Below are 25,149 nucleotides of genomic sequence, written 5' to 3'. Positions count from 1 at the left end.
CTATGTGGAGCTGTGCAGAATTAGTCTAAGGTAGGCTCTTGGTGTAACTCTCTAACTAGTTTCCCAGTCTCTTTTTAGCCTCAACCTACTAGGCAGTGAATCTGTACAAGGCTCTTTCTTGATTTATTTGTTGAAGAGGTTGAAGGAAGGAAGGAAGGTAATGACAGTGTGAAATATCAAAAGATTAGGCAAACGGGCTTAGTATTCAGCAATGAGGATTGCAGCTTTGGTTGAATCTTCACTGGTCAGTGTATGGAATACCTCCCCACATGTGAGAAGGTGTAAAAGTAATTTTGAGTGTAAATGAAAGTTGGACTTTGGAAAAGAAGTACTAATCTGAGAGCTGTCTTTAGCATAATACAGGAGAAGGGTTTGACACGTGGTTCTCTCCACTGAAATACTGCTGTGCTTTTCCACTTCGATGGAGCAGTGAAATTTAGGTGGTAAAGCAAGTCGCTTTCTCTTATTTGAGCATCACTTTGCTCCTTCCTATTGTGGTTACCCTTCCTCAGAGGGGTGCCAGTTTTGGAGGCAGAACAGCTGTGAATTTAACAAGACTCTAATATATCTCAGTCTACAGTCTAGCTTAGTCAGTAGAGTAGCAAAAAGCCTAATTTACAACCGTATCAAATGAGTTCTACACAGGTTCTGCAGTAGACATTGAGAGTGATTTTGTATTGCTTTAGGCTGCGTTGGCAGAAAATGGCATCTATTTTCAAGACTTTGTTTACGGGTACAGAGTTAAGATAAAGTGCTGTTTGGTACATGTGGATGGTATTCAAGAGTATCACTGAAGTACTCACAGGTGTGCTTTAACTAAACACTGTTGAACAGACTTCCTCAGGTCCTGATAACTGAGGAGTTGGCAAGGTTTTACTGTTCTGATAATTTCTCCAGCTTCTTGGGCTATTCTATAGCTAGTTTAAGGCAATTCTGGTTTTATGTCCATGAGTGAAATTATACTTGTGATGGTGAAAGTAATTGCATCCCTTCCTAAAGACTTAAAAAATAAATGTTTTCTCACTTCTCTTTCCTTTGCTTTCATCCACGTATCATGGTGTGTTACATAGTAAAAACTGACTTATTTCAATAAATAAATGAGTAATTTTAAACTGCTTTCTCTTTATATTGAACGTTAATATTTTCCAGCTTATTCTCTCATCTTCACTGAAGCTCACACAAAAGAAACAGTCTGAGCTATCCACTTGTCATCAAACCTATTTCCCTTTCTACTCCTCCCAGCATTTTCTGTTGCCTTTTTGAAAAACAGATAATGATTTTACACAAACAGGTTTGCAAACAGTCAGTAGGTAATTCCGTGATTTTAAGGTTTTCTTTTTTGTATTCTGGCAAATTTCTAACACAAACAGAATAGCACAACTAAGTCTCTAATTGTCATGGGAAGCTGCTATTACAAAAAGGAGTAATTATCATAGTTTGTGCAAAACAGATTTTCATAAACCAGAATAGATCGAACCTCTGTGTACTTCTGTGGGTAAAAATGTTAGGATTTTTCATCTAAATGCTTGCCTGAAACCTTTTTGATTAAAAAAAGTAGCAATAATACAGACCTAGCAAACTAAATATGAAATTAACAAGCCCAGAGACTGTATTTGGGTAAACCATAGAATTACTCCATGGCAAAAAGCCAGAGATCCATTAAAAAAATCCAAAACAAACTGACCATGGAAATGTGATTTTGCTGTCTCTCATGCTGTCTGCTTAAACTGATAAATATGCGTTTTTTTGTTCATGTGGGTTTTGATCACAGCATTTAATTTCTTCATTTGACCAGTACCAAGTTGGTATGACCACCACTAATTTGCACTAGTTTTTATTTATTTATTGTTTTGAATTCACTGTGCAATTGGATATTGGTGATTTGATTTACCAGGTATCTGACAGGTGGCTTGGAAACTTTCAGCTATACAAATCACGATACTAAGCTGAGAGGTGAAAAGTTTAGGATATGGTTGATGACAGTACAACTTGGTTGCTGGGAGGAAGTAAAACAGAGTGCCTTACCATGCCCAGAGAACTATGTCTAACAAGATGAGCAGCTTGCTGCCGTGTAGTCTGTTCACTTGACTGTGCTCTTGTTTTCTGATTAAAAATGTTCACAAAAAGTCTCATCTTGAAGATTGTGTGTGTCTAGAAATGAAGTTTTCTGTGCATTTCAAGTGCCTGTTTTTATGCTAATTTAAAGTGCATATGAGGCAACAGTGAAAACCTTCTCTCTATCTCAAGAGCAGACACAGCATAACTGATGAGAGCATAGTCCATATTTCTGGCACAGACATCTTTATAGTAGAGGAATCATGGGTGTAAAATCGAGACAACTTCATGATGGAATCTTGTTTGACTGATACCTTTTCTGATAAGAACTTGTTTAAGGAGAAATGTGTTGATCACATGTTTAATTTGTTTAGAGGTTGATTATTTACCCCCTACATTTGCTTAAATTTGATGTGATTTCCATGTTGTAGATGTTTTTATTAAAGTTTGTAGGTGCAGTATGATGGAAAGCACATTTAACATATGGTGTGTCTTGAGCATTTTTCTGAAATTAGTGCAGTTCATAGTAGCTCTCTACACCAAGTATGTTCTCACAGGAGTTACACACTGGAAAATGTTCCATAAAATTTACATTTTCTAATCAGAGAGTTCTTGCTCCATTCTTCCTGTTCTGCTTCTTATGACATTTTCTTAAAATTGTCGTTTCTTTAAAATTATTTTATGTTGAAATCCCTCATGGATAAAGAGTATTTGAAAATTTCAATATTGCTGATGTACTTTAAAGATAAATGCCATTTAGTTTTGCTTGATTCAGAGTCTCTCTGTTCTGGTAGGAGTTTCACTGGGGGAGTGCCATTCAAAGGAATTGCATGTGAAGATGTACTTAGTGCATCCTGCTGTCTTGGACAGGTGAATTTCCTGAACATATTAAGAGTGCATGTCTTACAAATGTCTTAGCATTTGCTTTGCAGATGTGTCTTCTTAGGAAGGCTTAAAAGAGAATCGTAAACTGCCTGATTATTTTAGATGTATTTCCCTGGTGAAACTACCACTTGTTAGGTATTCATATGCTGAAGGATTAAATTACCTGTTCTTTCCTTGTTCTCCATCACTTAGGACAAAAAATAGCAAGAAACCCTAGTTGCAGAAATACTGGAATCTGTATGAGTTATTTTCAGCAGAGATAGTTATGATCTCCACTGATTTAAATTATGAGCAATGACAACTCATATCAATATTTTCTCCTCAATAGGAGTTGGAATTACAGTCTTTTTTTGTTGTTTCTCTTTGGAAAGCAGCATTCTGCTTCATCAGGAATCCCTTCCTGCTGAGCTAGTTGTCGGAACAAGTCTTCTACTTCGAAAATGTGAATGTGAATCAGTATCAGCTGAGTGGTGGCAAGATGTGTGGAATGCTGGAACTTCCAGTCTTTGCTCGTTGGATGAATGCACTTGGTTCGCTAGCTCCTTGGTACTGTCCCCCTTACTCTCAGGGCAACCTGCTCCAGAGAAAGGGAATGGGGATCCTCACTGGCTGTGTCATCATATGCAGTATGGTGTAAACCCCTAGTAGCAAGATGGGTAGATAGTTCGTTCATCCTACCTTGCCCTTCCATATAGGGTGCTGCAATATGGAAGTTTTCAATTGGTGCTTCAGTAGGACTGTGGCATTGCCTTCTCAAGCATGAGGAAATCATGAGTTTGAAACTGGAACTTGATAAAGACCACCAAGAAACATGAAACATTTACTTATCCTCAGAAAGAATTAACAGGTATCATACTTCCCTTGGTTTAAATGTGAGCATTTATTTGAATTTCTGTCTTTACAAGGATTCAAAATTGAAGCTTGATTATATCATTGCTGCAAAATTCACTGTACTGTTCTTTCATCTCTTTCAAGGATGTTAAAATTATGCTTCTGTATTGGCTTAAAAGGGGTAGTATTTTTGTCTATTATTTCAAATACTAAAATCTGTTACGTTAATCTACGGAAATTGCATCTGAGTATTGCTCCTGTTCATGGTACAACAGCATATTTGCAACAGAAGATGAGTTAAAATGTTGTTTCCTTTAAATAAATACCTTGACTGCTGTTCACGATGTATTGTGAAATTGCTGGGTAGGAAGAAGAGATGAAGGATTGAAGGCGAAACATGACAAAGTTTTCAAACACTCTAAGAATTCTTGTAATCAGACCTAACAAATCCATCAAATAGATCAGTGTGCTTATTCCTCGTATTATCTTTCCGGAAGCAAACACGATCAAGTGTGATTATCAATGAATCAGACAGGCTATGGGCTCCACCTTTCATAACCTGCAGGGCTGAGTCAGGTTAAGCAAAGGAAACCAGAGGCAAAAAGAAGTGGTAGCCTTGTTCCTGATGGAGAAAGACTGATTCGTGAGCTCCAGACGAATTTGGAAGAAAATAAATTTGAGTTCAGCAGTCACATTGTATCTCTTATGGGTGATTTCTGATTACCGCTTTTATAAGTTTATTGATCAGCTTTATGTAGTTCATTAAAACCTGCAACAACACAACACTTACTGAGAAACGTAGTTTTCTTGTCAGAACATTGTGTGTTGCCACTGATTGTCGTGTTTTCTGCAAGCTTCAAGACTGAAGAGTACAACTTTTAGGTGTAACTGAAAGTCTGTCGCAATCTTCACAGTTCTCAACTCTGATAGCATACCAGCTTCTTGGTTAACATTTGAAGCATACTGCTCCAGAGTAAGCACTTTAGTCTTAATACAGGGATTGGATAGAATAGGGTATGTGGACTACTAGATGCCTGTAGCTCTTTCTGAGTCTTCCTGTGTGTGTATTTGCAGATGAAAGTGAAGTGCGGGGAGGGGTCAGAAATGGACCCTGGCATTCTATATTGTAATGGGAAAATGATTTTAGCGTTTATTTTGTGGTAACGTTTCTAAAAAGAGCATCAGAACCCCCTTTTGAAAGCCTTATGTATGTAAATTTTAAAAGCATAGTTTCTTTTAGATTCAACTGCTAGATATTTTCAGCTTGTCCATGAAATGTTGCCTCCTTAATATTTTTTCAGGGCAGTTAAGGCCACCTCAAGTCAAACATAAGCATACTGAGAACAAGTGTTTACTCTCAACTGTTTTTCCTTTGATTAATTTTTTGTGATGTACACATTGAAACTACTGATCTGTGGTATTTCTTGATGACTAGTTCTCCTGCCACCCCTGAGAAACAGAGTATAAATGAACTTGTGATGTAAATAAATAGAGAATTTTCTTCATCCAGTTAAATTAAAACTGCACACTAGAACCACTGTATGCATATAGTTACAAGGGCAGGCTCAGACTGGATTCTGCCATTTTCAGCAGATGCAGAACTGTGGTCAGACTCTTTGATGGGGTGTGTGAGGGTAGAAATTGAGTAGTTGGAGACTGGTGATTGTGCATGTGCTGTTGTGTTTCAGCAGTGATGGGAAAGATTAAAATTGGAAATTCTGACCTAATTGCAGCTAGGAGATAGATGCAAAATACTAAACTCTGAGCCACAGGGTGATGCCACAGGTTTATAAGCTTAAAACATTTTTTTCCTGTGTTTCTGACTATAAAGTCAGATCCTTCAGCTGGTGGAGAGTGATGAAAATATCTCAGCCCTATGTAATGAGGACGTATTTCACAAAAAAAGTGTTGCAGTGAAATGCTGAGGATTGCTTGTAGATGAAGGCATAGTACCTTATAGAGGACTTCAAAGCTCTACTGATGGAAACAGCATTTCCTGTGGCAGTGTCCTTTTACTTGTTTCTGTCTGATTTTTCAGCAAATGTTTCCTGCTGCCTTTGAGGAAGGGAAATTGAAGCCAGTCTTTGCCATTTCAAGTTCCACTTGCAGCCTTTTTTCTGGATGCTCTGCAGTTTCTGGTGTCAGGGTGGGGCAGGATGCAGTTTGGTGGCAACCTGAGAAACTGAAGAACTGTGGTAATCTCCAGGCTGTTCATTTGTTTGCCTACTTGCTGATAAAAGCTGATATTTACAAAAAACATTGACTTCATCAGGTGGCAGGCTTGATGCATGTTTGTATGTCACCTTACTTGACTTGCTTTTTATTGTCTTAAACATGAATGATTCAATATGTATCCTTTCTTTCTGAGTTGAGCTGCATGTGATTCTTCAGACATTAAATAAGAGCTGTGTCTTATCAGTTCACTTCAGCAGCCCACTAAGTGGTACGTACATTAGAAAATTGATTTTGAAAAGCCTGCCACTCCAGTTTATTGCTTGTGTTGCTGTTTGCAGCATTTTGTGCAAAATAGGCATGTAAATTAACTTACAGAGGCTGACTATCATGTTTTCAGTACTTTAAGAGCTTAGCTGGGTTATTTGAAAAGAAATTTGGTAAGGAAGTGAGGTAGACAATGTACCCGTGATTATTTGGCACTCTGATGACCCTGCTTACATCCAACTCATACATAAACATCAGCAGTTGGCTTAGCAAAGAATAATTTTTTTGTTCAGTCTCCTTTGTATCTAGAACTTTTCCCTCCACTTCCTTTGACTACAAAACTAGGCTCTTTGAGTCTTGGTTTCCAAACACCATTTCTTTAGGGCTGACGAGAAATTTGATATTCAGGGCTTGCAGTATTTCCTCTAGTTCCATAGAACTGGAGTAAGCACTTCCAGACAACAGTCTGTGATTAAAACAAAACACATTCTTCTTTATGAATGAAGAGTTAATTTTCTGTGAAATACTAAGATTAGCTTTTTTCTTGCTTTATTCAGAATCACGATATGTTTCATACAGTGTAATAATGTTTTTTGTTCTCACTAATTTGTGAAATGCTTGTTTAGGGTGTTTGCATGTGTTCTTGGTAAGCACTTAATAAACTAGATTGATCTTTTTGGCAAAGGCTGCATTGTGTAGAACAAATTAAACCTGAAATAACAGTTGTTTCAGATTATTTTTCTGAAAGCGTAATTGCATATATTCTTCTTCCTAGTGGCTGCTGAAATGGGTTTCCCAATAATGTTTTATTATTCTGTTTTATTTCAACAATACATATATAGTAGGTTTTTTTCCATTCCACAGACAAACCTAGAGCCTCCAGTGGTAATTCTTTACCAGCAATTTTTTTATAATTGTAATAACCATGGAACTTTGTGAAATATAGTGGAAATATTTTCCTGAAGCTTATATACTATAAATAAAATCCCAATTCTCTTTTTTTTTTTACAGAATCATTTAGATTTTTTCCAGAAAAAGGGGAACACCAATAGATATTTTTTAAGCAACAAATTTATTCTGAACTCCCTATCTATGAGGATGTTTCTGAGTACTTCGGTATCTGGAGTTTATATGACTCTTACTTCTCTTTTCATCTCCATCAGTGCTAAGTATTTGGACATATGCTAAAATACTAATTAAGGCACTTAAACACATTTCCATATTTTACCATGTGCTTATGTCCTGTTTTAGCTGTTTGTGGCAAGGGTAAATGGAATTAAACCACCACGTTGTAATTCTGAAAGGGATTTAGGAGTCAAATGGTCCATCACATGCTCCCCTTCACCTCCAACTGATAGCTGTTGAGCTGTGGTTGTACCCCAAAGTCCAGTTTTGCTGAGCCCTCTTAATGGACTGGGTTATCTTACCTTGTGGAACCAGAGGTATAGTCTTGTCCATAGACTTATCTTTGAACATTTTTCAGAATCCTTTATAGGCACTTATGAACTTAAGGGGTCAGATTTTTAGGCGTGTTTAGGAAATTAAGTATCATTTAACTTATCAGCTTTGATCAAAAAGATTTTGTTGTCTGAACTGGGGACCTTAGCTGTTACTCTTGTGTTGTATCCCTGAGATAATGCTGAGGCACTGTTAACTGATACAAGTTCTCATTCCTTTACTAGGATCAGATTCTGGCACAATGATTTAAGTATCGTCTCTTTTTAAAAATGATACCACGTAAGTAACTATGAAAAGAGATCAGAACTTTTAAAATACTGTGTTGTAGGTCTCTCCCAAAGGATGGACACAGTACAACCTTGTATTGCATCAGTAAAAAGACAATTCCAGCCCAAGTCTTCCGTTTCTGAGTCTGCTTCATCTTTTCTGGTTCTGCACTTGTGTGCTTTTATGCAAAACCAAACATCTTTTGGTTTAGGGAAAGTAGTAATAGAAGTGTCTTAGTGTGTTAGCAGATTTGACAAACTGTGGCAGCAAAAGCTATCTTTTTTATATTTTGGCATGAAGAGTCTCCCTTTTATTGTACCATTATTGCTATTTCAGAGCATCGTGCTGTATCCACAGGCAATAATTTAGCAGTTGTTTATCAGGAGCTTTCATGAAGCTTTGAATAGTATGATAGCATTCAGTAACACTAGCAAAAGCATTTCAGAATCTGTGCCAGTTTACATGGGATATCCGTGAATGTAGTTGTTCAAGGATGCATGACCCACATAACCTATAAATGTGATTGGAAGTTACACTGCTGGCAGAGGCTGATGGATAGCAGAACAGAACCCTGTGTAATTCACAGGCTGGGAATATATTGTCCTAAGAAGCATTCGTTAGATGCAATCAGAGTTTCATGCGGTCAGATGAAATTAAAATGTGCTGTTTGCTTTCCTCCATCCCCTCTCCCCTTGTGTTTCTTCTTAGGCAGCCCTCTTATTTATTTATTTATTTATTTTATTTCCAGAGCTGGAAAATACTACTTTGATGAATCTGTTCCTCACCCTAAAGCTGTCTGTCTGTTCTTCATCAGAAAGCAGGTCACAGTTCAGTGAGCAGAAGAAAAGATTTTAATAGAAGCTCTGCCAAGGGCTGTAATGCATCATTTTAGAGCCCTAATTACATTACAATGACAAATATCAATGGTGACAACAGCAATAACCTACATCCTTTAATGGCTATGCTGGAAAAGGAGTTTGGGCGCTGCGCCATCAGATTAGACTTGGTTTCAAAACATAGGCCATTAGAAGTGTGTGTGTCCACAGTATTATTGGCTGATAACTGAAGCCCGGTGGAAGGGCCTGTAAATAAATGAAGCCTCTCTAAAACCTAGTCCCATGGGAAAAAAAGAGGTAAAATTAGATGATTGTGGAAGCAACCGTGTTTCTGAGGCAACTTCGGCTTTTCATGTGAGGAACCGAATGACTGATTTTATGAAATCATGCTTTTTCCTTCTCCTGCCAGTTAAACTGATCATGAAAAGCCCATTGACCTGATGTCTTAAGAGAAAAACGAGACCCTAAATTGGTTATGAAATGTAAGGTTTTAAATATCTGTATGAGTGTAGAAATGTGGAGTTCTTTACTTTGTGTCAGAGTTTGTACCTTATGCAAAGAAGAGTGAGTTTCCAGGCCCCCACCAGGGGCAGTAGGAATAGGTCTACTGAGATGCTAACCTGTGTGAGCAGTATAAGCCTTCAGGTTTTAGGGCAGCATCGCAAGAAACCCACTCAACTAGCTTCTGGAGGCTAACTGCTTTCTCTTGTACATTTTGCTGAAGACAATCAAGCCTATTGCTGTGGCATTATCTCCCACAGTTAATTCCAGAAACAGTTGCAGTGTCGAAACAGACTGTACTTCGTATTCACTATGTGAAAATGTCTGGTGTAAGACTTTCCTTGGTACAGAATGTGTAATGCCCTTCCTATCATTTGTGCATGTACACAGTGTTTTGCTTCATGTCTTTGGCCTGCCTGTGGTCTCCAAAGGCAGGCAATCTCTGTCTTGGTCATGCTGTGACTCTGCAGTCTGCTGCTCAGTTGGGCTGTTTCCTTGCTGCCTGAGTGCTGAGGGTGATAAAATGTACGCACAACCGTGCAACTGGGGACACTCACTATTAGGGGAAACGAAGACTGTTTTAATAAAGAAAAATTGTAAGCACTTTGGTACAGCAAGGGCTTCTTGGCTTTGTTGTGACTGGTCTAGTGGGCCCCTTGTCTAGCTCAGAAATGTTGCTGGAGAATGTTTCCACATCACTTGAAGCTGTTTTAGCAAGTTCTTTTTCTTCTCCATAGGCTGAGCTGGGTGCTGTCTCCATCAGCTCACTTCCCTGCATACAGCATGAAAGGACTCGCTTTTCTGCACTCCAGTGGGATTGATATCAAGAGATTTATTGCAGTTGTGTAACTGTTCATATTCAGTCACCTGTTTTCAGTTACTTACAGCTTTTTGGAAAACTCTTTTTCGCTTAACGTTTCCCAGATTCAGAATCTGCCAGAGGTGTATTTTTGTATAAATATTGAGCAAATATGTTTCATCCACTTTTTGGCCAGAAGAGCAGTAGAAGAGAGACATACTTCTGTTAAGGAAGGGGGAGAGAAATGATCAAAAGGAAAACATCATAGCTGAAATAACTTGAAATAGCTATGGTCGAGTACCTTAACTGAGAAGAAATGCCTTAGAGTGAATTGAATAAAATTATTTTTGTTGACTAAGCTATATTCTAGCTGAACTGTAATTTATGGGTTTGATGGAGAAGCCAGTGAAGTTTTACAGCCTGTGTTACCCAGGAGGTCAGATAAGACAATTGTAACAGTCCCTTCTGGCCTTAAAATCTATGAATCTTCAAGCCTTTTAAAATTAGATGCTGAGCTCCTGCATGGCACTTCGAGCCGGTTTTGTTCTCATTTTCTTAGCAGTGCAGTAAGGTATCCAGCTAATGTGGCTGAGGTGGAAGACTGGTTTTCCAGAGGCTCCCCCCAGGAGCTGTGCAGAAGGCGGGTAAAGTTGTGACGGGCATTTTAAGGGTAGGTAGGAGGAGTTGTTTTGCAGCAGAAAAAAAGCATGATGTGCCTTTTTTTACTATGGCATATATGTGAGTTAAATGGCAGGTCAGAGGGGCTTCAGCTTATGCCAAGGCAGGGGCACTTTGGAATTTTCTGCTCATATGGAAAAACCTTGAAGAACAGAATGTGTAGTTTTCTGTTTGACTTTAAAGCACTTGGGAGATTCCTTTAAAAAATAGCAGTGTGGCTGGAACCCAAAATTTGGAAATTACTAGATTAATGATGCTTGAACCACTACAGCTCTGGTACTCGACAGCTGTGCCTGGTATTACAGTCTAAATTCTGTAATAAAATGTTTTTTTCTCAAGTAATGCTGTATTGGATTGTGCAGCCTCTCTGGCTGAGGCTTAGATGCACACAACTTGTCGCTTCCAATACTGCTTTGTGTAACTAGCAGTTCATAAATTTCCATGTCAACTAGTATAGTGAACACTGTCTGTTTAAAGGAATGTTTAAGTTTTACATTGTGGGATATCTGATATTATAGGTATGTAGAGAACTTTGAAATTTGCAGATAATTTAGCTTTGTGGTGAACAGAACATATTCTGAAGTGTCCTATAAGGTACCTATGTTGGTGAATAAATAGAAAAGGGGTAGTAGATGAATCTAAAACATATATTAAAATGCATAAGCGTTTTAACAAGATGAGGACTTGCATAAACAGCGCAGGCCAGTGAGAAGATAGAAGGATAGTGTAGCATAGAAATTGCTGTATAAATAACCTATGGGAGTCTAGATGGATTTCAGAGAAATTAAGTCGTTGTATTTGCAAAATAGCATTAGTAATTTGTACGTATCACACAGTATGCACAAGGGGGCAGAGTTAGTTTCATATGTACTCTTACCTCTTGCAAACCATGTCTGTTAAGGTTAAGTAGCTGTGTAACCATAATATTCCTCTATCCCAGATTTATTTTATGGGACCTTCTGGGTTTTTTTACTGCTACTTCTGAGCCTTTCTGTTCTATAGATTCTTTCCTAAGTGTTTGCTATTTAAAAGACAGCATAGCAAAAAGGCTGGAAGGTCTGCTGTTAAAAGAAGGAAGGCTAAATTGCACAAGTTTGTATCTCTTCATCATACGGTTAGTGACTTTGCAAGAGGAAGAGCATTCTGTCCTACTGTATAATGAGGAATTGATCCTGGTTAGAATTTATTATAAGAAAGTTATGATATATAGTAGGGAAGTCTGTGTTGCTTAAAATATTCTGGTTTTGGAGCTGTAATTCTTGTGTTATCTCACCAAATCTTCCCGGTGTCTATTGAGATTTGCAGATTCAATACACAGAATAAGAATTAATCTCCAGCATGAAAATACAGAATTGTATATTATTAATTTCTGATCACAATTGCAACATGAAAGTATCTGCTATTAACCTTGGGTTTGATAAAAGCATAAGTGTGATACAAGACTGCAGTTTCTCTTTCTGAAATATGTGGTAGAATGATTATTAGTGAAGTTGTATATTACAATGCTAGTGTTCTCATGATATGCACTGTTAGCAGTAAATGGTTTATTTGTTCCCTTTGCTTACAGCAGCGTTGCTGTAATTGCAAACGATCCTTGCTTTTGCATTGTAGGAGAGAGTTCAGTTTGATACACAGAATTTTGTTTATCTTTTTTGTTACATCTCCTAAAGGTTTTGTTCTTTAAATGCCTGTGACTGTGTAATCAAAATTAATTAGTCTTTGTTCTAGACAGTGTTTTTTAAGAGGACCTTTTAAGCCAGAAATTACTAGCTTCCTAAATATTTTTTAATTGATGTCCAAATACTTTTATTATTTTGATAACATGTCCTGGCCAGAGGATTGCCAGAGATGAAAAAAAAAAAAATGTCTCTTTAGTGTTCATGGGTGACAGTTGCATTTTAGAATTTACATAATTGAACCTCTTTTTTCTTGTCACTTGCAGGCAGAAATTGTCAAGAGGCTGAATGCTATATGTGCACAAGTCATTCCCTTCCTGTCCCAAGAGGTAGGTAGTCATTTGTACCACTTCTGATGTAAACAATTGCCTCATCGTATCTATTACGAAAGCGGAACTTTGCATTGACATGGTTTCCTTATGAATCTCTTGGCACTTGGAGATGACTTTCCACTGTGCTGTTATCACTGTAACTTCATTATCTTCTCAAAGCCTGTTATAATGTTATTTAAATATATTTATGAAATTGAATGTGTTGTAGTGTGATAAGCAAAATTTTAGTTGTTTAAATATTTTTCTTCAATGTACAGTACATTTTTTCTTGCAATTATGATTTTATGGGTCTGAAATCAGAGGACAGCTTGCAAAAATGATAGAAAGACATAATTTGTGCTATATCCTTGGCAATGAGCATTAAAGTTTGGCAGAAACTTCTGTTTTGGTACAAGTAGTGATGTTCAACACAGTAGGCATAGAAATGCAGCTTTTTTTCTGCCTTTTTTCTCTCTGCATCCCCCAGATTACTTACTAGCTTAAATACTTTTATGGTTTTTTGTGTATTTGGGGAATATAAACAGAAGATTGGAACTCACTGTGAGCTACTTTCTCTAAGCACTAATTTTTCCCAAATTAGGATTGGTATTTGACTGGTATTATTGTGAGTGCATTGTAGATATTGAGGGGCACTGGGCTTTGGGGGAGTTGGTGGGAGCTAGCGAGGGAGCTTTAGAGCAACTGGCACGTGTGAAGTAAAAGGAAGGTACGGCTCATTAAAGGAGACTTTGGTTGGATAATAGCTTCCCCTGTCCACCCTGCTGGAGGAAAGGAACTGGAAACTGGGGTCTGCTGGTGCAAGTTGGCATACATCTATTTAGCACATGGTTTCATTTCAATTGTACGATCTGTAGCTGGGAAGACAAAGCTGGAAGGCGTATTTTTGTGCATTACATCTGTAAAACATCACGTCTGAGAATACGATGCAACTATTTCTGCTACCTTTTCAGCTGTTCCATAAAATGCCATTGCTTTTCAAGAGAGCTGCTCAACCTGCTGCAAACGAAGCTGTGTGCAGCTAATGCGCTGCACGTGTGCATGTGTGTGTGTATCTGTGTGTATTTCAAATGAGAATAATGCTATCAAAAGTAGAACCTGACAGTGTTCAGGACTGCCACTGTACTCTCTGCTTATTAAGATGGATTTGTGGAAATTAAATGATGTGTAATGTTCCAGCTATATTGCTGGGGGACCAGAATTCAAGTCCTGCATGGATCTGAAACAAGTATCTGTTTTGGTCTTTTACTGCTTCAAAATCTCTATTCATGTAGTTACACAGTTTCATCTTCTATGTAGAGGTAGCACATCATATATAGATAGTAGGGAGGGATTGAAAGGGGAAGCATAAAGAAACTTTTCATGTGTCTTGACAGTGCAGTTGATAGTGACAGTTTTCATGTTGGGCTTAGGAAAATCTTGGTAGTTGTTTGACCTATGTTAGTATTTAAATCAGTCCATATTGGCATATGCTGAGTGTCAAAAGAGAACCGGTCTTCAAATTTGAGTATTCTGTTAGTCTTGGTTTCTGACTAATTTGTGTCTTTAGAAAGTGAGTGTCTTAATGGAATTCTCTTTATTTCATCATCTAGGTTAATTGAGGATTGAATGCAGCATGCTTTTGCTGTTCATGCATTTTGCATACAGTCTAATTGTGGAATAGTGGCTGAAAAATGTGATCAGGCTCCTTTGTATTGTGCCTGAGGGAAAAATGAACAAAATACAGTGGTTGCATGCACTGATGGCAACATTTTTGCCTCATAATCGCACCAGGTTAACTTGTCTTACTGCTTGTTAACTTTCTAAGGAATCAATGGCTTGTGATAACTCACTTAAAAGTAAGAAATTGTGGGCAAAATCGCTAGAGATCTTGAGAATAGGATGCAATCATAATACATCACCCTACTGTGTACTACTGTCTGCCTTGTTTCAGGGATAAATCCAGTAAAGTATACAGTAAAATCTTCAGGCTTCAGTCAGTTTTACTGTGCTGTAAATCGTCTAAGCATATATTGAAAACAAAGTTCCTAACCTGCCTAAATATGCAGTCAAGTGGTACCTTGTTTTTATATTGACTCCACCTTAGACAGACTGTAAAAAACAGCACCAAGAAATACAAGCTTCTCATTTTGATAGGAAAGAGTGACTTTGTGGTCGAGAGATGAGATGGACCTCAGGGGCAATGTGTGTTTGATTTCTGCTGTGGTTTTGGGCTTCCTGTGTTGCAACAGTAATTTTCCATCTGTAGTGATGTTATGAGATACCAGAGTACTCAAAATAGTTCCTATTGCATAAGGTGAAAAGGATACCTTTAAGGATGTAGGTAAATACTTGGAGGTTGTCACTCAGTTAACTTAGTTTTGATCTGCTGCAGCTGGTATAAATGGCTCACATTATTGAATGATCTAGCCAGTAAGATGCAATTAATTTTGTGTCTGAAGCCATAGACAGTGCCTCTGCTAATTTACATTTCTCAACTGAATTTACCAGCTGCAGCAGAGTGAGACACTTCACCCTGTGACTTTCAAGGTGGGACTGGTTCCTGTCTGCTCAAGGTGCTATGTGTGGCTGCTTGCAACCTGTGGCAATTATTGTGAGCTGTCAAGTGCTGAACGACCTCGTGTGCTGGATAGTGGTATTTGTTCAGTGTGTCTGGAGATACTCATATATCACAGTTATCTTCTTTTCAGTAAGTATTGCCTGTGTTTATATTCATGAGACACACACAGGCTGGCTGATGTACAGCTAGCACTGTAGTTGTGGCAACTTGGAGCTCAGCACAACCTGCAAAAGCTGTTTAAGAAGCCAGATAAATGTTCATAGTATTGATCCCTGTCAACTTCCTTGCCACAATGTAAGAATTACGTAGGCTGGAGAAGGCTCTAATAAACTATTCTTGGAAGGTGCACTTTCCCTTTCAGCTGCCAGTGAAGTAGCTAATAATAAGCTAGATGGGTTATTTTTTAACAGGGATCTTCAGTTTCCTGTGCACATTAAGGTGGTCAAATATACTTAGCAGCACAATACAATGCCAAGCGCTGGCATGCATACATGCAAACAAACATCAAAAGGAAATGCTGCATGCAGTTGTCTTCTTTCAAACATAATATTAGTTGATTATTTTCCTTTTATGAGATTGATGTGGTTCATAATGTGCTTGCTGTTCTTTGTACATACTTTCCCTAGAGGTGCTTCTAAAGTTCAGTAAATTTGCATGAGGAGTGTGAGATCCATTATATAGAAGCAGAGCAGGAGTTCTTATGTGCTGTTCAAAAAGAAGTAGGTTTTGTTCTGAGATGTGAGATGCTGAGAAGACAAAATTATTTGCCTCCATCTTAAACTTGCCCCAGACTAGAGTTTAGATAGTAAGTACAAGGAAATTGTCAGAGATTTGTAATCCTCCTGCCATGGAAGGCATCTCATTAGCAATTTAGACATATATTGCTAATAATGTTCTTACATTTTTGTAAAGTGATTATTATATCTTGTCTGAGTTATGGTGCCTGCATGCAGTGACCCAGCTTGTCCCTTTTAGAATTCAAAGTGTGTGCTGTACTCCACAGAAAATGTGTATTTGCTCCCCAATTCTCACTAGCATTTTTGGCACAGCCTTGTTCCATTATGCTGTCTCTAGATCAGGCTTTTCAGAAGGGTAGTGCTGCAGTTCTTAAGCAAGACCTGTACTTCCTCTAAAGAGATAACAGAACAGCAAAATAATCTGAGTAAAGCATAGCAAAACCTGTTTGATTCTTCAAAGCGTATTGTTCAATAAGTTTTGCTTTGGATGTTGATAGCAGTGCTGAGGACAGGCTGTAATTAGGTGTTCTTAACACCAGTGTTGGTATGTGCATACTTGGGGGATTTTGGTGCTCAGTTGCTACCAGCACAGCTCACCTATCATTGGGAGTTGGGGAAGCTCTGACATGGCATAAAAAGCTTGGATATATTTCCCCGATGCTGCAGTGCCTGTGCATGAGCCAGGGCTAGGTGATGACTGTGGTGAGACAATGTGATGGTGAAAAAGCCTTCATCCTTCTTGTAGTCTCTGTAGCTGTTGCTACCCACTGTGAGACTGAAAGGAGATGGTTTTCCAGCACAAGGCAAGTGTAGACACATCAGTCGTTACAGAAAGCAAAGAGGGGAGAAGAGAGAAGTTAGAAAGGAGAAACAGTACTAGTCTGGGTGACACGTGAGGCAGGGTATTGAGCTCATCACTCTGGCCTGTTAAATGCAGTGCAAAATACTGTTTTCTCGCAACTGAAGAAAGCCAGGTCTGTCATTTGCTTGTGTGCACGGAGGAAAGCTAGCATTAGATGCGTGTGAAAGTTGCAACCCTGTGTCTATACTTGATTGGGGAAAAAAGTAACCCTTTTTTGTTGTTGCTGTTTTTACTTGGCTGTAAATAGCTACATGATCGCTTGATGGGCAGGCTAATATATACTCTTGGTTTCAACATAATGCTGCTTGTTGGCCCGGGAAGGCGTTCAGGCACACTGCTCAGTTGGCCCCTGGGCTCCCTGCCCTTCACCTTCTTTTTGGGTTGCAGTGGGTCCCTGGAGCCCTGTCGGGCTCCTTCTCTGCTCCTTCTCTTCCCCACCCATTACTGGAGCCATGGCTGGTAACACAGAGCCACCACCCCGCCCCAGTTTCAGAAAGGCTGTGAGCAGAGGATGCAGCTCTTCCAACCTTTATGGGACTTCCCTGTGCCTTTATCCACTGGAATGCGTGGTTTGCGCTTGTAACTCAAAATAGCCCCAGGGTCACTTGGGGCGGGCCCCCCATGGGGTTTTAGGGAGCTAATCAGGAGTCTGCTTTGTTGCTGCAATGAGGTGGAAGTGATGGAGGGGCTAATTACAGGCCATCTATTTCCAGTCTTTTGCATACAACGCCACTGAAGATTAAATCAATGTTAAAGCAGGTAGCAATAGAAGAGTTTTAATTTTCTCTACCTAATTTAGGTTCAGTGTTACTAGGCCCTTGGGTTTTCTCCTGTCTGTGACGGCTTGATCCCAAACTATTAGAATCAACGAAAGATGCCTTCTGTGGCTGCTCCAGCAGAAATCTGAAAGTGATATTATGGTAGTATAACCCTTCACCTTCTCTTCCTCTCACCTAAGAATGAAATAATATTTTTTCCAAATTCTTCTGAGAGCCATTCTTTCTGTGTTTACTATAAGGGAACAGAAAACATTCCAACTCTTATGGAGTTGACTTATTTTCCAAATCCTGGATGAAAATTGGAGTAATTTCTGCAATAATTTTGGTGATTTTAGGCCAGCTTTTTGTAAGTCTCTTGGAAGTTTTTTTCCCCTGCCTGTTGCCCTGGGAACAGGATTTAAGTAAATGGGTGTTGGAAGAGAACACTCATGTACTAGAGCTTTCTGTACCTCAGTGCAAAAATCATTACCTAGGAAATGGTAGGAAAGAGAAGATGACTGCAAACATCTCAGTTAATGATTTTATTAAAAAAAAACCCTAAATATTTTTAAAACTCTTTTTTGTTTTGCATTTTTTGATTACTTGATGAAAAATTCCATGACCCATTTTGGGCGTGAATGATCTCCACCAGAAAATGATGGTATAATTTTTATGATTACCCTATTGACATGTATAGACATGTGTCACCAGGCTTTCAGCTATATAATCAATGAAAGCTGTACCTGTCCTTAACAAGTGATGACCTGGAGATGAAACCACAATGTCAGGAACTCGAGGCTGGAGTATCAGGATTTTCTTTTTTTCTGGTTATCTGTGGTACTGATACACTACATTATTCCCCTCCCCCCCCCCCCCCCCCCCCCCCCCGTGAATGCCAAGAACATGTTTGCTCACTTTCAGCCTGCTTTTTAGTCTTTATGTTGTCTTCTTATAAGTGGCGAATTTGGTTTACATTGGCACTGTAGTTTTACAAAACTCTAAAGGAAACTGCTGTGATTCTATTTCCTTTGTTTGTTTGTTTGTTTGTCCTTCATTTAATTCTTCCTTGCTTAAAAACAAACAAACCTTAAATCCATTTTAGTCTTACTAGGAGTGTTTCTAAATTGCCTCCTTCATTATTTGCATTTTTCCACTTTTCATAGTTGAGGTCAGCATTTCTTACAGTGTCATGGTTTAGGAATGCTACTCCCTAATTTAGTACTCCCAGTAAAAAGAAAACCATAAGCTGCTCCCCTCTTCTTCCCTCTCCTGTCCCTCCCTGCTCCACTGTGGGAGACAGAAGGCAGAGATCATGGGTTGAAATAAGAACAATTACTGGAAACAGCAATGAGATAAGAAAACGATCAGTAACGGCAACAATACTAATAACAAAAATGTACAAAGAGAGGGTAATATACAAGCAAAAATGCTCACGTAGCCCAGGATAATGAAAACAATAGTGGACAGACCATCTGGCCACCCCACTTTTTCCTGACCATGAGCCACTCCTACTTTTTCTCCCAGAAGCGAGTTCTTTACTTCCACCCCCATCGAGGACATGAGATGGTACAGAATAACAACTGAGATCTGCCTGCATGGGTCCAGGCTCCACCCCTCATGGCTACTGTGAAAAATTAACTCTGTCCTGGCCCAAACCAAGACAGTTATGGGTGGGTGGATTTATATGTTTGGTTTTCCTTGCCCTGAGGGCGTTTATGGGAGACAGTTTATAAGTGAAAATGCCATTTTCGTTTGTGTGTTGCACTGAGAATTGTGAAATCTGAGTCCTCCAAGCCCCTGATGTAGCAGTGCCCTTCTTTATGGTACCCTCTCCCAGTGGGGCTTAGGGTGCTCCCTGGGGAGTGCTTCTGATGCTCTTCACCTAACTCTTGTTTTGGAGGTGGTCTTGGGGATTTGGCTCCACACCTTATTTTGTGCAGCTTTTTGCTCCTGATAAGGATGCACAGGAGAAGTTGTTGGATGGTCTCTACCTTCGCTCCATTCTGCCCGTATACACAGCCATGGGGTGGCAGACTTGAGTCTTTAAAGAGACCTTTTCCTTCAACTTTGTGATAAAAAACACCTAGATGTTGATTTTGATACAAAGCTGAGCATTCATTGTTATGGTTTTAGCGCCTCTCCAGATAGACAAGATCTCCCTCCTTTTTGTGTTCAACCTATGGCTATAAATCAAAGACGTCTCACTCCCAGTGCAGATCACACAATCTACTTGCTGTTCTCCCTGACCTGCCCTTGCACCTGTTTGTTCCGCTTCATCCTGATTCCGCGAGGCTGCCTGTGAAGATTAATTTGCCACTGGTGGAGATCTGAACAGGCATGGGTCTGCTTCAAAAATGAAGACTTTATTTTATTTGTAGTAGTTGTCTTCAAGTAAATATCAGCATACAGCATACTGAGTGACACAGTATTGCTCAAACTGAGATAATATAACCACTGAAGCTTGTAAACTATGTTGTTAATTAGACCATGTGTTTTTGATGGGCTTTTTAAAGTTACTAAAATTTACATGTTAGAGATTGAAATAATTAGTTTTCTTTCACGTGTTTGACAGATTTGTGAATGGCATTTTAAATTTCTTTCCTATGGTTGAAATGGTTTGAAATGTACCTAGGAGGAGAATCTGCACATTTTTCAGTAGTGTGAGTGCCATATGCTTGTTGAAAATACATACCTTTCTTTTTCAGAATACTTTTTTAAAAAATTCAGAAAGTTTCTGTGGCTGTAAGGAAACTGGCTTGCATTTGAAGTTGGCATATAAATTCAAGAGCACATTGTGCTGAAGAGCAAAAAAGAAGACAGTTTTCCATTAGCTAGGTTGTAAAATAGCTTTTTGGGAAGCGAAGGTGTAATTCCTAGCATAAAAATAAACATCCTCCCCTTACCTGTACGTTTTTGCTGATCAACACACAATTTGACTGTCTGTTAGAGAACAGTTATGTCAGACCTGCATGTGTTGGAAAAGCAAATAAAAACAATAAAAGGAAGAATCTGTGCTTAGTAATTTAGAAAACAAATAATTTTATTCTGTTTCTGATCTTCATTTATAGCACCAGCAACAAGTGGTGCAGGCTGTGGAGCGTGCCAAACAAGTGACCATGGCAGAACTGAACGCAATCATTGGGGTACGTGGTCTTTTCGTTTTAGCTCTGATAGTATTTGTAAATAGCTTTTCTTTTTTTTTTTCTCCCTTTCATGAACTCATTTCCATCAGATGGGCAAAAAGTGTGAGCAGTGGTGAAGTTCAGTAGCTTAATCTTCATAAAATCTGGTTACTATCTGAAGACTTTGCCTTGCACTGTGCCAAAAGGACTAATGGGCTAATTGATGTCTGTATTGTATCTATTATTGTATCTAATTTTTTTGAGTTTTTGTTTGGTTTTGTCCTTTTTAAGTAACATTGATTCCTTTGCATACCACCTGCCGGTCTGCTTCTGCAGCCACAGTAACAGAAGGACTTCATGTGACATACTGTTTTTCCCATCCCTCCTGCCCACATTCTTTTCTGGGTGTTGGCTCAAGACTCTGAATATTCATCACACTTTTCATTTTTAAATTAAAAAATAGCTGTTACTTTAAAAAACAAATAGAACAATCAACCAAGTGGAAAAAACCCCAAAACACCAAAACCAAAACACCCAAAGAAATAACCAAAATCCGTAGCAGAACAACTCATCAACAGTGTGCTTATAGGTGCTCTACAATCATGTAAAAGTATGGGTGTGTGGAGCCCCTCTTGTAAAAGCTTTACTGCCAGTGGTATTAGCCCAGTATAGAGATTTTATGGGTGTGGGCAGCCACAGTGTTTATATTTTACAGCTGGAGAGGACAGACATAACAACAAAAGCCATGGCTGTTCACACTACATAAAATAAAGTTGAGAAGTCATAGCTTCTCATAGCACATTATTCTCATGTATAATTATGCAGCTGGAGCAAGCAGTTGTTTAAGTTATTCTAGTGAAGACATAACTGTACTTCCTTTCTTCTGCACCCGCCCAAATGCTTTTTCTTTTGTGTACAGATTATCCAGAAAAGTATTTTCCTTTTTTTTATTCAGTGTATCAAACACACTTTGAAATTCTAATTATTCCATTTACTTTCATTAAAATTCAAATTGATGAGTGAAGATGTGCATAAGGGTCGCAGAATAATCAATCTGAAGTGAAGATATTGCTTCAATTACTCCTTCATCTTTTAACAAGGAAATTGGGCCTTTCTCATCATTGATGACAGTAGTATAGACCAAGGATCTGACTGTAGCTTGTTTTTACTAGGCTATTTCTAACTCTATTTTGTATCTCTGACCACAAGAAAACATTGGTAGTCAATTAGAAATTATAAATGGAAAAAAGTAACCTTTATTTCCTCTGAAGTGCCCGTTAGAAAGAAGGGGGTGAATCAGAGCACGTCGCGTAGAATCATGAATAACATTTGTTGTATGTCTTTTACACTCCAGTGGGAAGAGTGGGAAGTGAATAATTTCCCAATTAGTTTTCATTACCTAACCAGAAATATTGCCTTCTATTAACATTCTTTGCATAAAGTAAGTAGCTGAAGGTTGGCTTCTTAGTTAAAGAAGCTTTTATATGTGTGTGCTGCATGTGCATATATAGCATGTGTGTATACGTCCGTGTAAAATGTGTGATGTTATAGATACTGGCTATTGCACTCCTTATTTAAGTTTATCCTGCTTTCATGAACTGCTAAACCATGCAGAATAAATATAAACAGACTAGACACTTGTCTGGGAGCCTGGCAATAGCTTCTGTTGGTCTTCCCTCCACCAGACAGAAGTAAATTTTCTCTTGTTTCCTGCTGTCTGAATTTATCTCTTCATGTCAACTAAAATTCTGTTGCTTCAAAGTTTTTTAAACTATCAGAATTTTGGATTTGTGCATTAAAATTAGACAGCCCTTGTGTCCTCACAGGACTGATTTTTACCTTACTCTACTGCCTTTTTTCACTCCTAAGTTTTATGTTGACTTAGCAAATGCTGTGTGTCCCTCTCTTTAGTTTTACAGAAACAGGAGCAATATGGACTCCAATTTTTGTGTTCATCACATTTAAAGAGAAGTAATCTCATGCAATCTTTGAAATATTCATTTTTAAAAATGGAATAAATAGGAAAGAGAGTTATCAAGTTTGTGTTGGATGAATATCCGCAATAAGAGATTAGAGAGATTTAAAGTCTGAAAATGTAACATGGGACTAAAAAGGCTTGTCATACTTTGTGAAGTGAATACCCATAAAAATAAAACAAAGAATGTAATTAGAAATTATGCCTTTTATATATATCTGATTAGATTGTCTTAAATAATTTTGCTGTTTGGTAAATCTGACAGTGTTTGTGTTCTTTTAACGCTGTGGTATTAGAAAAACTTCCAAAGTATGTTTAACCCATTGAACTGTGTATCAGACAAAGACGGAAACAGTATTTGAGTTTTTGAAATACAACTGTAGCTTAAGTTTCTCTGTGCTTTGAGTGAGTCCTGTTCGGTTCACCTCACTCGTGCTAAACCCCTTCAATTCGCACAGAGCAACCCTGGGTGTCAGTTTAAAATGGATTCTACCAGAATGGAATATGCCACAAGAAGAGAATCAAACGTGCACGGATCACGTCTCTCTTTATATTTCACACACACATATATTTTTGTATGAATGTGCTCTAATTTAATGGAATCTGATGAAGCACCTTTTAACTTTGCAATATTATTCTATCTTCATTGGTAAATGAACCAAATCACTGATCCATGCAGTTTAAATGCAAAATACTGAAGTGAACCCGGAATCTGGAGAGGCTGCTTGTTCTCCTGACAATAAACTAGTTATGTTTAATGGAATGAAACACAGTTATAATGACTTCTTTCACAGGTCATGTTCAGTTGAAAATTGTTGACAGGCTCAAACAAGTTAGATATCATCTATCATCTCCTGGAGAGATGCAGTGAGAAAAACTAAATCAAAACTGTGTATATCATAAGCATGCTGCAGGAGGACTGTAAATCTGCAGGCATACAGACTCTGCATCTGGTGTTTGCCATGGATGGTGTGGTGTAGCGTTCTTGCTTGGGGCCGTTGGAAGTGCACATCCAGAGCTGCTTCCCAGGCTGGGTGTGCCAGGATGAGCCATGTGATGTATCCAGTTGATCTTGTCATGTGTCAAAGCTGCCGTGTTTTTACATTAGAATCTGCAAGATTGCACTGTTGGAACAACACATGAATCATAGCCTTAAGTCAGCAGTATAATCTAATTAGGAATGATGTTTTCATTTCCTCAATTAATAAATTGAGTTGTCTAACTTTCTTAAAATGTTGGGGTTTGTTTTTTTAATCCATTATACAATACAATTGGAACACACTGTGTGAGTGTGGTTACATTTTAATAAGGGAACCAGGGAATTAACTTGTAACTTTTTAAGAATTTTATCAGAGTATTGTTTTTTTCCTGCTGTCTAAAGTAGTAATTTTTCAGCTGCAGTTGGGTAGTAAGGGAGAAATAAAGGCTACTGCTTTTATACCTGTTTATCACTTGGAGAAAGATAAATACACCAAAAACTGAAGAACAGATATGTGATGGTGTTGAAAGAAAATGCAGTTTAGCACAAGAAATGCTGAACCTCAATTTTTAGCAGTGACATTTTAATGATAGGAAGTCTGCAAAATTATTTGCCATCAATTGTGAAGGCAATAACAAGCCTTGGTGGTTTTTCACACCCTCTGTGTTAAGTGCTTTCAGAATGACAGCGTAAACTGTGTTGGAGAACTCCAAGGAAGTAAAACTGATTAAAATGTTCATGCTTGAATGGTGCTGATGGAATAGTTCATTTGGACTTTCTCTACCTCCTGCAGCTCAAGCTGAAATATTAAAATTCAGTGAATTTAAATCTCTCTCCTCAGCTCAGGAAAAAAACATTACATTTTAATAGGTTTTAAACTCATAATTCATTGGTTTGGAGCAGCACTATTAAATCTATTTAAACATTACTTGTATTACTAAGGAAATGATTGAAATAATTTTTTTTCTTTACCATTCTATACATCTGAAGAAAGAAAGGATGGGTTTGGTTTAATTTTTAAACATTTTGTTTTATTATACCACTTTTATTATCTTCTTTAGAAAAAAATAGCAAATGTCAGTTACTGGAAGAAGGGACTCCTTCTGTCTTGTCTTATATAATTACCAAGCTATGTTCCTTCTTAAATACACTGCTTGTCACAATTTCTACCCTATATTTGAGGCCAAGGTGCTTGTTTGACCCATCTCAAAAGGTTTGTAATTTTTGGTTGGTTGGTTGTTTTCAAGCGAGTGGTCATTTTACAACTATATAGCAGTATTGCATAGCAAGCACGGAAAGCTTTGAAAGCAGTGCAGTGCACACAACTTGAAATGAAAATTTGGCATCAGTGCCAGCCATCATTGCTGTGGAGCCAGTTGTCCGGAGTTCCAGGTGCCAGATG

General features: G+C 38.3%; 1 protein-coding gene across 2 annotated transcripts in view; it reads left to right on the top strand.

Annotated features, from left to right (window-relative positions):
• Positions 1–25,149, top strand: part of TLE4 (TLE family member 4, transcriptional corepressor) — a 100,112-nt gene that overhangs the window by 17,551 nt on the left and 57,412 nt on the right. For both annotated transcript variants that reach the window (XM_027737154.2, XM_027737153.2), the window contains exons 5-6: positions 12,692–12,754; positions 20,740–20,814. In XM_027737154.2, the coding sequence (XP_027592955.1) occupies positions 12,692–12,754; positions 20,740–20,814 (138 nt within the window). The remainder of the gene's footprint in view (positions 1–12,691; positions 12,755–20,739; positions 20,815–25,149) is intronic.

Source organism: Pipra filicauda, unplaced genomic scaffold, assembly GCF_003945595.2.
Source record: "Pipra filicauda isolate LSUMZ 115617 unplaced genomic scaffold, ASM394559v2 scaffold466_size504700_pilon, whole genome shotgun sequence".
NCBI lineage: Eukaryota > Metazoa > Chordata > Aves > Passeriformes > Pipridae > Pipra > Pipra filicauda.
Note: the sequence above shows the minus strand (reverse complement) of the source record. Positions and strands in the feature narration are given on the sequence as shown.